Source organism: Meleagris gallopavo, chromosome 1 (assembly GCF_905368555.1).
Source record: "Meleagris gallopavo chromosome 1, MGAL_WU_HG_1.1, whole genome shotgun sequence".
In the NCBI taxonomy this organism is placed as follows: Eukaryota; Metazoa; Chordata; class Aves; order Galliformes; family Phasianidae; genus Meleagris; species Meleagris gallopavo.
In genome coordinates, this window is record NC_139404.1 from 82,256,497 (window position 1) to 82,271,167 (window position 14,671).

A 14,671-nucleotide genomic window follows, 5' to 3' on the forward strand; every position below is an offset into this window, starting at 1 on the left:
AGCCACAGGAGTGCTTCCAGCTCTTTATCTTCCTAAATTGAAAAAAAGTGGGGGAGATCAGTAGCTGAAGGAAAGAAAGAGTCAGCACAGCACAGCTGAGCAGGGCAGCACAGAGCAGAGCGGGACTCCAGATGCCGGCCGGCCGCACCACCCCCACTTCCCCGCACACGTGCTCTTCTCCCGTCACAACCCTTCCACCTCCCGCTTCCCATTAGTCGGCCTGCCCGGGAGGAGGAGGTCTCGTCCAATGAGAGGGCGGCACGCAGTCCCGCCTCCGATGCGCCAGCGAATGGGCTTTAAGAGCCTCGCGGCGGGCCGGCGGTTGGAGGTGCCTTTGGGGAGGGAGGTGACCTCTCGGTCTCCTGCGCCGGCATGGCGGGGCTGCGGGGGGCCCGGCCCGCGAGAGGTGGCCCCGGTTGCTGCTGGGCTCTGCCCACCGGGCTGCTGTGTGCCTACGGCTTCTTTTGCAGTGTGCGGCCCTCGGAGCCCTTTCTCACTCGGTACCTGCTGGAGCCGCACAAAAACCTCACCGAGACGCAGGTACTGGGCTGCTCGGCATCGAGTGCCCGCTCTTTATTTCCATTCGCCGTGGGGTGACCGCCGTTTCTTCTCCTCCTACTCTCCTCCCCTCCTCAGGTGTTCAACGAGATCTACCCGGTGTGGACGTACTCATACCTGGCACTGCTGTTCCCCGTGTTCCTGGCTACGGACTACCTGCGCTACAAGCCCGTGGTGCTGCTGCAAGGCTTGAGCCTCATCATCACCTGGTTCTTGCTGCTTTATGCCCAAGGGCTGCGTGCCTTCCAGCTCCTCGAGTTCTTCTATGGGATGGGCACTGCCACAGACATTGCCTACTACTCCTATATCTACAGTGTGGTGGATGTGGATCTGTACCGCAAGGTCACCAGCTATTGCCGCAGTGCCACGCTGGTGGGCTACACGGTGGGCTCTGTGTGTGGGCAGCTTCTTGTGTCCCTAGCAGGGTGGTCCCTCTTCAGCCTCAATGTCATCTCCTTGACCTCTATCTCCGTTGCCTTTGGCACAGCGTGGTTCCTGCCAATGCCAAGGAAAAGCCTTTTCTTCCACCATGCCACCACTCAGCCCTTCAGTTTGGAGATGAAGGTCATGGACTGTAAGAATGGGGCCATCGTGAAGGACCAGCCCGGTGTGCCAAGGGTGCCTGGATGGGAGGATGAGGTCAAAATGCCCTTAAACAGGGAGGGACATTTGGCAGAGAAAAAGGTAAGCTCCATCCTCTGTGTGCCTCATATATCTGTGTACGTATGTGTCCGTAGGTGCAATGTCCAACAGCACCCTTCACCTATCCTGCTTCTTTAGTTACGGCACAGGCAAATCTCTTCCTGGTTTCCTCTCTCTGATAGAGCTCAGTAGGCTGCTCCTTGATTTTTCTGAAGTCACTCTGCATCTATCACAGGGCTTTGGTTAGATCTCTCTGGCTGTCAAATCCCTATCCAACGTTACAAGGTGTATCTTAGGATGCTGAAAGTTCTGTGCTTGTCCAAATGCTGTGTTCACTTCTAGGTATGCCTGTGAATCTTAAAGGAAAGAAACTGATCTTCCTGTACCCATGTCTTGAAAGCTTTTGCTCCTTTGAATATTATGCATACTGCAGTAATAAGCTATGTAGCAATTGGTTTCTGTCTTATGATCCTGGAAGGGAACTGCTCCAGGAAGGGAGCTGTGGTAGTCCTGGAGAGCATTTACAGACTGGTGCTGGATATTTACAGGGGGGCAGAAATATGGATAAATTGCAGGGAATACCTTTGGTGTTCAGTTTAGTGCATCCTAGTTGCGCACCACAGTTGATGCCAGCAGTGCCCCAGCTGCTGCAGGCTTGTGACCTCCAGCACAGTCAGCGGGGGGGGCTCCCAGCTGCTGCAGGCTGTTACACACGTGTTTGCAGCTTGTTGAGATGTGTGACAACCTGTGGTGGCACAGGGTAGGCTGAGGACCCTGAGGAGGGTCAGCACTATTCTCAGCTGTGAGAAGTCATGCTTCTTTGAGAACAGGGCACAAGGGTAGGCGTATCTGCTGCTTTAGGCAGCTGAGGTGTGGTTCATCCTGGCAAGCAAGCCAGTCCCTGGAGTGAGAAGAATGGGGAGTTGGACTTATATTTATTTAATTTTGAGATGGGTTGTGTTATTTATTCCTGTGTGTGTCAGGGCTGGGGTTTGCTCTCCAACAAGGGGGCTTTACGCCCTAGCAGCCAGGCAGCTGTGGTTTGGGCACAATTTGCACATACCCCATTGTTGAGTTGGCAAGGGGAAAATGAAATGCTGGATAGAATCTTTTGTTTTGTTTTTTTTAAGGAAGGGATGTATAAATCTTTATCCTGCTCTGCCTTCTGTTGGAAAGGAAGGGCAGCAGCGTGGCACCTCAGTGGTGTTTGCACGTGCTTCTGCAGATTTTCTGGTTTTAGGGCAGGAGTGGCTTTGCTGAGGAGATTAAAAGCAAAAGTATACTTATCCATGTTCTACTTGCCTGAGTATTTGTTAAACAGGACTGAAATTCAGTGTCAATAAATGACAGGATTAACATCACCTTTCTGTCCCTTCTATTTATCTGGCTCCCACCCTCCTCTGCCAGGGACAGGGCTGCTCCAGAACTCGTTGTTGGGGAGGTGGGGGGAGGGGGAAGGAATTCAGTTCCAGCCTGGGGTTCAGTCACACCAGGTGCCAAAATCTGAGAGGCACTGCTGCCTGGCTGCAGCCTTAATTAAGGAAATGGCAACCACATTTGATGAATGTACCGTCATTTGCCCTACCACTAATGTACAGAAGCACCGCCAGGGGAGGGGGAAGGGCTGATGGGGCCTGTCTTGCTTATCAGGTACAAGTCTGTGTCAAGCTTGCAAATCAGAGTTTCAGTGTGTGACGGTCACGGCTACTGTTTTTCCTGCACCTAAATGCATGCTTTGTGTGGATGCTGACTTCTTCTCACATTGCTGATGGACTTTGCAGAAGCAGTGTCTGTGCAGAGTAAGCATCTTGCCTTTGGCAAAGCACTGAAGGGACCATGTGCTATTAAATAATGATGCTCAGAAATTGGTGCTACTTCGAAAAGTGTAAAAGGGGAGCTCAGGACAGAGTGAGATCACAGCCTTCGTTGGGGATTTCAGTGGAGACATCTCAAAATGAGACTTGTGGTTTGAAGGGAAGCAGTGCTGTGGCATGGCTGTGCGTGCAGATTTCCCTGCAGGGAGTTTCAGCTCATAGGGGCTGGTGATGCAGCTGGGATCAGGGTCTTGACTCTGATCACATTTCATGTGAAGTAACTGCTGCTCGGGCTGATGTGAGAAGAGTGGACTTTACAAGCAGCTCTGGCTACAAAGTGAATGCATGCTTGCTTCCTCTGCTGATTTGGAACAAAGTAGTGAGGAATGTTATCCCTAAGACTCATCACTTAAATTTTTTTTCAAACCACTTTGTGGGTCTCTTTCTCTTCCTTCTCCCTTTTGTGTTCTTTCTAGAAAGATCTGGAAGGGAAGGGTTCACTCCTGCCTCATTCCCTTTGTCAAAGAACTTCTATGTGCAAGAATTGTCGTTTGTGATGGTGTCTGATGGAAGGACCTTTCATTCTCTTTAGATCCTCAGACAATATCTCTCTTCTAAGAGCACTGACTGGCATTAACAGGGATAGAGAATGGTGCAATGGTACTGCTTCTTTGAATTCTTAACCCCTGAATGCTAGTACTAAGGAAAACTGACTTTTATTTGTGAGGAAAAATATTTTTAAAAATACTGTTACTTGAACTCTTTCTATGCTGATCCAAATTCAATCAGACTTGCTAGGATTTAATAAATGAGCTGTCAGTGATGATTTTGCCTTTGAGGAATGACTGACTTCTGATCTTGTTCCCTCAAAGTGGATGTTGTCCCTAGTCTCTTCTCTCTTATCTGTCAGTTGCTCGTGTAACGCTTCTGGTAACCAGCAGTTACTGCTCTGTAATGAAAGACAGAAATGGGGAGGGAAGGGTGCTTGTGACTGAGACCTTCTATCCCATGTTAGGGGTCAGCTCTTACATTGGCTACCTGGTTAGATCAGGGATCAGCTCCTGGGACCTCTGTGTGATGGGGAATTCTTCTTGTTCATTGCGTGGTGCAACTTTGTGTCTTAAAGTGGTTCTGTTACTCCTCAGTGACCAGACCTGTTGGAAGCTGTAATTTTGCGGAGCAGCCTGAAGTATTTATAAACAGACTAACATTTGTCTCTCCCTCCCTCTCCAACTTATGCAGGAGCAGAAAGTAGATGCCTTAAAAGTGCTCAAGGATCTCTGGCAGGACCTTCTGCAGTGCTATTCCTCTCGGACCATGCTGTGCTGGTCAGTCTGGTGGGCGCTGTCTACCTGTGGCTATTTCCAGGTCATCAACTATGCTCAGGGCCTGTGGGAGATGGTGCTGCCTTCTCAAAACACAGAGATCTACAATGGTGGTGTGGAGGCAGCCTCAACGTTGCTAGGTAAGCTGCTAATGTAGCTCCTGCTCTGCTGTGAGAAATGTCTTATGTCCCTGAGTGTCACCAAAGCACACTTTAGACATGTCTTATATTCCCCTTTGCATGCAGGAGAGGGAGTCTCTGCACTTGAGATGAGTTTTCCATGACATGCATGGTGCGCTACTCAGCACTGAGTTTGCTTTGTGAAGCTCTAATTCTTAGAATCACAGTGCACAGGTATTTAAAGGAGCATCCTGAGTCAGTTATTCTGAAAGACTTGGCAGAAGGCTCCAGGCATGTGGCTGCCCCTTCTTGGCTGTCACTGTAGCTACAGGCTTAAAGCAGTTGGGATGGTTGTTGTTCTAGCCACTCAAAGCCAGGCTGAGGGTTCTTTACATTTACTGCGTTTTCTCTGGCAGTGTAGGGAACATATGAAAGTTTCCTGTACATGTGCAGTGAGCTGCCATATAGTTATTTCAGCACTGTTAAGAAGAAAGGCTACTTAAGATGAAGAGTCTCTTGACTTGAAAGGGCCAGGTGGGTCAGTCAGCGTACGAACTTGTCTAGTAAGTTGTTTAATACTGTTTCATTATCAGTACTAGGGCAATACCTTTTTAATGTAACTATCTTATCCTTCCAGAGGCTTTTCAGATGCTGCCGTAGTATATTCCTTTTCTTTGATGGAGCATTGTTCTAACTATCTCCTGTGCACGTTACCTTCTTGGGGGCAGAAGAAACTGTGGTATCCCAACAAACAAGGCATGAAACCTTTCTTTGGCATGTTCAGCCCTATCTTGGAGTTTGGTGGGAGGCTCTGTCTGTTTTATAGCTCTAGAATCTCATCTAACGTGTTAACTGGGTTTGAACTGGTCAGCAACTTAATTCTTGAGTTTTTGACCATTAAGGTGTTTTCTTTGAGCAGCACTTAAATGCCATGTGCTCATATGTCTTCACAGCACGATACCACAGCTCTTATTTTAGTTATTTTTGTTTGGCTTCCTCTGCTATCCTGCCTTGGCCTCAGGAAAGTAAAGAATTGGTAACAAGGGAAAAAAGTTTCCAGTTCAGTCAGTGTCTGGGTCCAGAAATAACAGGTCACCATCATCTTACTTCAGCTGGAGAATGCTCTGTAAAGTAAGAGCATCTTCAGAGGGAAGCTGTCAGGTTCTGAGACATCTTTACTAAGAATCTAAGTTTATTGTATAAAGGGTTATAACGTAGGCAGATTTAAAAAAAAAAAAAAAAAAAGTATAAATATGGAGGTAATTATTCTTCAAATCTTATCAAATCTTTGAGATCAAGATCCCATGTGGCCAAGAAGGCCACTGGCATCCTGGTCGGCATTAGAAATAGTGTGGCCAGCAGGAGCAGGGAGGTGATCATCCCCCTGTACTCAGCACTGGTGAGGCCGCACCTCGACTATTGAGTTCGGTTTTGGGCCCCTCACTACAGGAAAGATGTTGAGGCCCTGGAGTGTGTCCAGAGAAGGGCAACGAAACTGGTGAGGGGTCTGGAGCACAAATCTTATGAGGAGCAGCTGAGGGAGCTGGGATTGTTCTGTGTGAAGAAGACAAGGCTCAGAGGAGACCTCATTGCACTCTGCAACTTCCTGAAGGGAGGTTGTGATGAGAAGGGGTTTGGCCTCTTCTCCCAGGCAACGACCAGGACCTGAGGAAGTGACCGCAAGTTGTACCAAAGGAGGTTTAGATTAGTCATAAAGCTAAACTTTTTCTTCTCAGAGAGTGGTCAGACACTGGAATGGCCTGCACAGGGAGGTGGTGGAGTCGCCATCCCCAGCAGTGTTCAAGAGGCATCTGGATGAGGAGCTATGAGATGTGGTTTAGTGCTTGTGATAGCAGTGGCAATGGGAGGATGGTTGGACTAGATGATCATGCAGGTCCTTTCCAACCTTCTGGTTCTGTGATGCTATCCTTATCAAATCCTATAACTTTTTGGAAGAAAAGGTAGTTGACACTCAACTCGGGCAAAACTAAATTGTTCTTTTCCTCTGATATCTTTTCTGCAAATGGTTGAGTCGTTTTGAGTGATGCTTTCAGAAAATGAATTAGTTTCTCTCTTTGAACCACTCATAAAAGAGAACCAAAATTCTTCTGCTTGACACAAACTAAGTATTTGGAACAAGTGAAGATTAGTAATCTCAACAAAAAGCTTTCAGTATCCTAGACAGTGGGATTGAGTGCACCCTCAGAAAGCATGCAGGTGATGCCAAGCTGAGTGATATGACAGAATGGAGGGATGCCATCCAGAGAGACCTGGACAAGCTTGAAAGGTGGGAGGATGTGAACCTAATGAGTTTCAATAAGGCCAGGTGCAAGGTGTTGCACTTGGGTCAGAGTGATCTCAAATATGTGTACAGACTGAGGGAAGAACTCAGAGTAGCACTGAGGAGAAAGATTTGAGGGTCTTGGTGGATGGAAAAAACTGGACAAATATGTGCTTGCAGCCCGAAAGGCCAGCTGTATCCGTGGGCCACATTAGAAGAGGTGTGGCTAGCAGCATGAGGGAAGTGATTGTCCCCCTCTGCTCTGCCCTCATGAGGGCTCATCTGGAGTAGTGCATCCAGGGCCATGAAGTCCTGAGGGCTGGAGCACCTTTCTTGCAAAGACAAGCTAAGAAAGCTGGGCTTGTTCACACTAGAGAAGGGAAGACTGTAGGGAGACCTCATTGTATCCTTCTAGTACTTGAGGAGCACTTGTAATCAAGAGGAAGACAAACTTTTTTCCATGGTTCAATAGTGATGGAACAAGAGGGAATGGTTTTCAACTAAAGGAGGGAAGATCTAGATTAGATGTTGGGGGAAAGTTTTTACTCAGAGGGTGGTAAGGCACTGGTGCAAGCTGCTCAGAGAAGCTATGGATGCCTCATTCCTAGAGGTATTTAAGGCCAGGATGAACATGACCCTGGGCAACCTGATTTAGTGTCTGATTTGGTGGTTTGTAGCTGCCTACATCAGGAGGGTTCGACCTAGATGATCTACAAGATGATCTCTTCCAACCCAAGCCATTCTGTAATTTTATGTATAATAGGACTGAGAGGAATTTGAGATGATCATCTAGTAACCTGACTTTCTAGGCAGTAATGCATATGCTCTCACTTCTGTTTTCCAGTTTGAATGTATTTATGAACAGTATATTTATTTCTGACTTCACATAAAGGCTATGTTTTTTGCCAAAAGCTTCTCATTTTGGCCTATCTGTAGATGTTCTTTACCATGGGTCAGTGCTGCCAAGCTTTTGTACCCGTTCGTTAGTACATTTGAGCTCATCTCACTGGCCCCTCTTTGCACCAACTTTGCATCATATCTGATTTGAGTTGCATTCTTCTTGAAGATGGATGATGAGAACAGCACTCAGCTTTATTCAAGGAGCCCTTGATCTTACTGAAGAACATGGATGCACTTCACTTCTCTCTTTACTGGAAATCTCTGTTCTGGTGCATCCCATATTTCATCTGCCATTGTCATGGATCTTAGTCATCCTGTGATCAGTTATGAGCAATGTCTGTTTACCTTCACATAACACGCTGCTGCTATCCCTGCCTGTACATGTGCTGCTCTGCAGAAGGATTTGAATAGAGCATAGTGACTCATATGGCTTTCAGCTTCCTGTCCTGTGTGACATAAATATTATTCTTTCTAGTCAGGTCAACTGACTGTTTAGCCAAATCTATGCGGTTTCTTAGGGTTGTGGCAGACTTTCTTCAGGCTGGGATGTGAAAACACTAGATCAGCTATACGTGTCTAATTGCTGGACACAGGTTGTATATGTTATAATCAGGTACTGTACTGGTATAACCTTGAGCAATATTGGGAATACAACTTTGAGTTGTTTGTAGATCCCCAGAATCGTAGAATCACTAAGGTCGGAAAAGACCTAAAAGATCATCCAGTCCAACTGTTCACCTATTACCAATAGCTCCCACTAAACCATGTCCCTCAACACAACATCCAGTCTTTCCTTGAACACCCCCAGGGTCGGTGACTCCACCACCTCCCTGGGCAGTCCATTCCAGTGCCTGACCACCCTTTCTGAAAAGTAATACTTCCTAATGTCCAGCTTGAATCTCCCCTGCTGTAGCTTGAAACCATTCCCTCTGGTCCTATCACTAATGACACGAGAGAAGAAGCCGACCCCCAGATCACTACAACCTCCCTTCAGGAAGTTATAGAGAGCAATGAGGTCTCCCCTGAGCCTCCTCTTCTCCAGGCTGAACATTCCCAGCTCCCTTAGCCTCTCCTCACATGGCCTGTGTTCCAGACCCCTCACCAGCTTTGTTGCCCTCCTTTGAACACATTCCAGAGCCTCAATGTCTTTCTTGCAGTGAGGGGCCCAAAACTGGATGCAGTACTCGAGGTGCGGCCTCACCAGTGCTGAGTACAGGGGAACAATCACCTCTCTGCTCCTGCTGGCAACACTGTTTCTGATGCAAGCCAGGATGCCATTGGCCTTCTTGGCCACCTGGGCACACTGTCGGCTTATGTTCAGCCGAGCATCAATCAATACCCCCAGGTCCATTTCCTCTACGCAGTCCTCCAGCCACACCGCCCCAAGCCTGTAGCGTCGCCTGGGGTTGTTGTTGCCGAAGTGCGGGACCCGGCATTTGGTCTTGTTAAACCTCATCCCACTGGCTTCAGCCCAGCTCTCCAGCCTGTCCAGATCCCTCTGACACTGAATGCCTCTTCCCAAATTTCAAAATTAATGAGATGATGGAAAGAAGGCTCTAGGACCTAACTTCTTTTTGCATATTAGTGTTTCTCTACTAGGGAGAGCCAGGCTTTCAGAGAGCAAAATGTCAGTCAGGTAGTATCACAGCAGGCAGTGGGAAGAAGAGTTTGGGTTGGGGAGAATGTTCTTTCTCCAAGGCCAAAAGAACTACCTTTTCTAGTCTGCAAGATTATTGTGAGATCTGACAGGATTGCAAGCTTATGCCCTGACAAAAAGAGCCTCTGTGTTTTGAGATAATTCTAAGAGAACAGTCCAGTTGAGGGCTACAGAGCCTAGATGCTGCAGTGTAGCACTTCTGTATGGTGATCAAATGCTGAATACAATCTTGTTTTTCAGAGCTTTCCAGTAAGCCTCCCTTTATCAGTATGCTGTTTGTCTAGTTCACTGTAGTGACACAGCAGCAGCATTACAATATTGGTTGCTCTTTCACTTGTTTGCGAAACAAAGCCTACTTTGAATAGGAATTTTCTTGTAATAGATATCTTGGCTTGTTAGTAGTTACAGCTGTGACAGTGCATGAAATGCACCTTGCCTGCTGTTTGAGAAGTGCACATTTCATGCCACCCATCTTGGGATCTGTCTTGTTCCAGCTCCACCTTTCTAAAATCCAGCAGGATCTACAGACCTGTTCTGGTGATAAAGGATTGTTTGTGCACGGTCAGTGGTAAGATCTGGGTTTGATCCCACGCTCTCACTTAATGAGCCCAGTGGGAAGATGGCAAAGTGTAGGTTTTCCTGCCTCCTAAATGAGAGTTCTACTAGCTGCCTGTCAAAGTGGGTATAAACCCAGTGAATGCAGATCCTGAAGCACCACAGCACTGTTAACAGGGTGCTTCTGTGAAGCAGTGTTTACATTTCTGTTGCCTAGTTGACAACACTTCTATGATCAGAGCAACTATGGTCTGAGTCACGAGGTTGCTGTGCTTATGAAGCCAGGGAGGAGATTTCAGCAGGAGTCATCACTGACCTAATTTGTTTTTCCCCATTAGCATAAATAGGAGCTTAGATTTGCTAACGTTAGTATTAGTATAATTAGTATCTTCCACTTTACTCATGTTTAGGTATTAGAGGCCATACAGCTAATGCTGTGTCCAAATTGTTCCAAGTGCAGTAACTAACAGTTATGCTTTCCTTCCCATCACAGGAGCTGTTGCAGTATTTGTTGTGGGTCATATAAAAACATCCTGGGCCATGTGGGGTGAAGTGGCACTTGCCCTGTTCTCCTTTCTTATTGCTGCTGCTGTATATATTATGAACACTGTTCACAACATCTGGGTGTGCTATGCATCTTATGTTGTCTTCAGAATTATTTACATGCTGCTAATCACAATAGCAACGTAAGTATGTGTTTGTATGTATGTGTGTGTATATATATATATATATTTTTTTTTTTTAATGTAAATTGCTCTCAAGACTACAAGTGCTGTGAAAGCTGACCTATTTTCTATGTAAGCAGTGTCTCACCCTGATTCAGGAATCTGTTGCAAGGGTTTGTGTTTTGATTTTAAGTTGGAAACTGAGGCACAGTGTTGTCTATTTTGGAAGTGTGCCCCAGCTCAAATGGCTTTATTTTTAAAATATTTTTAAATATTTTAAAATATATTTTTCTAAATGTTTAAATATTAGATCGCCCTGGCAAGAAGCACTATTTCTGTAAACGTGGCTGGGGTGAAGCGTTAGCCATGAGGAGAGGACAATGCTTTATCCATATTATGGGGTCAGTTTTCCCTAACATATACTGGAGAAGACTTCTTCAGTGTTACTCTTTGCTTTGAGGAGGTAAACACAGCTGTTGTTGAGCTTACATACCCAGTGCTGTGTGACAGCCCAGGTACTTTGGAGGGGAGATGGTGAAACTGGTAACTGCAAAGGGATCCTGAACTCGTGTTCAGGATTGTGCAGGAGGTCATGGCCCATACTGAGGTAGATTGATGCTTAGAGGTTGCCAACAGTTTTTGAGATTAGAGGGCACTGCACCTGTTCAGACTGCATCAGACAGAGCTGCTTCAATAAGACTGAAACCCAGTTCCCAAAGTATCTGTAGCTTTTTATATGTCTCTGGAGTCTCCACTAGTCTGTCCTGATCCTATTTAGACAAGTATACTACCAGTGCAAGCTAATTTAGCTGTAGAAAACATGTAGCTCCTCAGGTTGCCTAGTCATCTTATACAGAGATGTTCCTCCTAGTCTTACATTTCCCTTCTTCTTTCCCATCTTTGTTTCTGTCCATCCCTGTCTTTCCAGGTTTCAGATTGCTACAAATCTCAGTGTGGAGCGGTATGCTCTGGTGTTTGGGGTCAACACATTCATTGCCTTAGCACTTCAGACTTTACTCACATTAATTGTTGTGGATGCCAGTGGGCTTGGATTGGACATCTTCACTCAGGTATGACAGACTTTTTTCTTTACTGATGGGAGGGAGGAATGCAAAACGGGCTATGAAGTCTCTCAGCCACCACTTTCTGGGGCAAGGGTTTGCTGATAAAGAAATGGTTACTAATTCCTGATCTTTAAGAATAAGGAAGCTCATGAATTAACCTTCTTACATGTTTAGTAACTGTTTTGTTTAGTCACTTTTTCCTTCTCTTCTCTGCAGTTCATGATTTATGCATCTTATTTTGCGGCTATCTCCCTGGTGTTCTTGGGCAGTGGCTTATACAGTATTATGAGAGCCCACAGAAGACAAGAGCAGGTGCATAGAAAGTCTCCTGACAGCTGTTAGTGCACTACATGAAGACTCTGTGGCTACATATGAAGACAGTTTTTAATCCCTGCCTTTTCTTCCCAAGGCAGTCATCTTGATGGTACTTGATCCATATTTATACTATATTAGTAGTACACTTTAAAAGGTAAATGTATTAGGTCTTACATAAGTAAGAACAAATATCTTCTTTCTAAAATGCCTTTTGCTCTTCTGTTGCATGTTTGGGATGTGCAATGAAGAACAAATTTCAAAAAAAATGAAAGCCTTGGGATGTTTTAGTCTAAGGCTGTGCATCTGGAGGCCACCGTAGGAAAGGCAGCTTTAGGATTGCCTGGTCAGCCACTACTCTTTTTGTTGTTAAGATGCTGCTGCATGAAGGATGTGTTCATAGTCTTCTATCTGCAGAGACTTGGGCCTAGGAGAGGCAGTGGCCTTAGGCCTGTGCTCTGCAGCATGGCTCTCACTGTGCCTGCCCAGTGATGCTGGATACTTTGTTTTGAGGACTGACAGTAAAGTTTCTGCATATGCACATGCTTCCTTCAGTTGTTTGTACTGTTTCTGCTGTTTGCCTCCTATCTCTGCAGTCAGATTTTTCCTATAGCTGATAGTGTTGCCTCTCCAAAAGCCTAACTGTGTCCTGGGGCAACTTGTGGCAGCGCTGAATTGCTCTCTACTTCTGCTGTGAAGGCCTGTGCCCAAGGGAATAGAATGCTGTAGGGGAGCCCCTAGAGGGGATACCTTTTCAAGTGGACTAGGTGCTAGTCTGCAGAACCACTTGATGTCCTTGCCTTTGTCCTCTAGGGTTGCAGACTCTTGCAATTGTAGGAGTCACTGATTCATAACCCTGATGGCTGGGCTATCTCAGTGAGATGGTGGATATAAGTGCATCATTGGAGGAGGAAGGTGACTTGCAAGATTTTAGGCTGTTCTGTGTAACCTCAGAATTGTGACTGCAGTTACTGTATTTACTTCAGTTACTATATTTAACAGAATGAACACTTGAGGTTTTGAAAAATACTGATTACTATTCTGTCACTCCTTCCCATTTTAAAGCGCCTTTGTTTCTGGTGAGTCTGCATCCACTAGTTCTGCCTCATCTTTCCACTTAAGCAAAAAGAAAAGAATATTTGTGGGAGAAACGTTTTTTTTATTTTCCTTGGTCTGGACAATTTGGGTCTCGTCTCATACCTGATTTTTAAAAATAATTTATTTGTTCCAAATTGCTTCAGCACTGGTGAGGAGTTACACAGAACTGTCCTAGACTTGGGCACCTGGGTACTCAGGCACCATGACCAGCATAGCACTGTGGGCATGTCCTGTAAGTTGTCCCTGTTGCTGTGCAGGTTGTGGTTTTAAGCATACGGGAGAACTGGCAAGGGGGAACATGTTGTACAGTCTGCTTCTTTTCCATGCCTACTCCTTGTGCAGCTGGAGTTATTCCAGTCAGCCCGAAGAGGCAGCTTCATTTTATTGCCTGGTCTGTCTTGTGCTGTGGAGAACTCTCAGCTTTTCTCTCCTGGCTAGAAGAGGTACAGCCATTCTCATCATTTGTGTGAGCCTCAGTCTTAACCACACAAAATGAATGACTGACGCATTTGAGATATGCTTTCTGGGGTCTGTGGAGCTCTTCCACATTGGCTGTTCAAGGAGATGTGTTCTCCAGAGCTTCATAGTACCAGCAACCCACCTCCTGAAGTGTCTTCAGGGCTCAGCTGTAGTAACACTGAAATGCATAAATTTAACTGCCTTATCCTGAAAAAGAAACTTGAAGCCACCTATATATATATTCAATTCTTTAATGTATTAAAAAAATCTGAAGCTGTGAAGCGGACAGGCTGTTTTGAGAAAGGAATAGAAAGACATCTCCTGTCCTTTGAACTCCTTGGCCTGATGGCAGCTGTGACATAGATGAGGCATGGATACATGGCACTTGTATCAAGTGACTGAGAGAAGCAGCTCAATTTTACTGTTTTTATTACAGAGAATAAATGTTTGATGGGGAGCAACGCAGTTATTTAAAAAAAGTCAAATAGCTATGAGTTACAGCAGTAACAATGATTTTTTTTTTCTACAAAAGTAATGAAATTGTAATAGAGCAGCATGCTACACTGCATACATCTTCAGGCCTGTCGAAGTATGAAGGCTATGGATGTTCTTATATTGTGCTGCTGATGTGGTGATGAAATGCCAGTGGCTAACTGCAGCTGTACACAGTATTACTGATGCCTATGAAATTCTGTAAGCATGTTGATATTGTTGGTAGGACCCATTCACCTTGTTTCTAATTGAATAGGTATTTTTGTTAAATAAAATTTTTTCAAGATATCACGTGTGGTCAATGTCTCTGTATTCTGATATCTTGCTAATCCATGGCATTGCTGCTGCCATTAACTTTTGCAGGTTGTCTTGAGCATCTGTGCTACAGGGGGGAAAAAACCTGGACAAATCATGTAAAGAGACCCAAGTCTTAAAGAAGATGATAGTTGACTGTTTTGTGTAGGTTTGCAGAACTCTGTGTGTCTTGCCTTGGGGTTCCTTAATTGCTGAGCAGATCAGAAATCCCATTCTGTAGTTCTAGTACAGACTGGTACAGCTGAGGGAAAAACTTGGTGCAGGGTAACCCTGATCAGGAAGCACAAGCCTCATTAAAGTTGATTGCAGGGGAAAGCAGGTGTGTTTACTGTGCAGGTGGACCTTTCTATTCACATCAACCAGATTATGAAATTGAGGTTCTAAGGAAGAAACACTATAGATTTCCTGTCCTGGC

The 14,671-nt window shown here is 45.6% G+C and overlaps 1 protein-coding gene across 1 annotated transcript; it reads left to right on the top strand.

Moving 5' to 3' along the window:
• Positions 1–299: 299 nt before the first annotated feature.
• Positions 300–14,229, top strand: SLC19A2 (solute carrier family 19 member 2). The gene is made up of 6 exons (XM_019618978.3): positions 300–540; positions 637–1,242; positions 4,257–4,479; positions 10,345–10,537; positions 11,445–11,586; positions 11,797–14,229. The coding sequence occupies exons 1-6, from the start codon at positions 373–375 to the stop codon at positions 11,920–11,922; spliced, it is 1,458 nt and encodes a 485-aa protein (XP_019474523.2). The 5' UTR covers positions 300–372; the 3' UTR covers positions 11,923–14,229.
• The last annotated feature ends 442 nt before the right edge of the window (positions 14,230–14,671 follow it).

Coding starts and splice junctions, on each gene's coding strand:
- SLC19A2 (XM_019618978.3), top strand. CDS start 373: ATGGCGGGGCTGCGGGGGGCCCGGCCCGCGAGAGGTGGCCCCGGTTGC. Junction 541..636: donor AAAACCTCACCGAGACGCAG/GTACTGGGCTGC, acceptor TCCCCTCCTCAG/GTGTTCAACGAGATCTACCC. Junction 10,538..11,444: donor CTGCTAATCACAATAGCAAC/GTAAGTATGTGT, acceptor CTGTCTTTCCAG/GTTTCAGATTGCTACAAATC.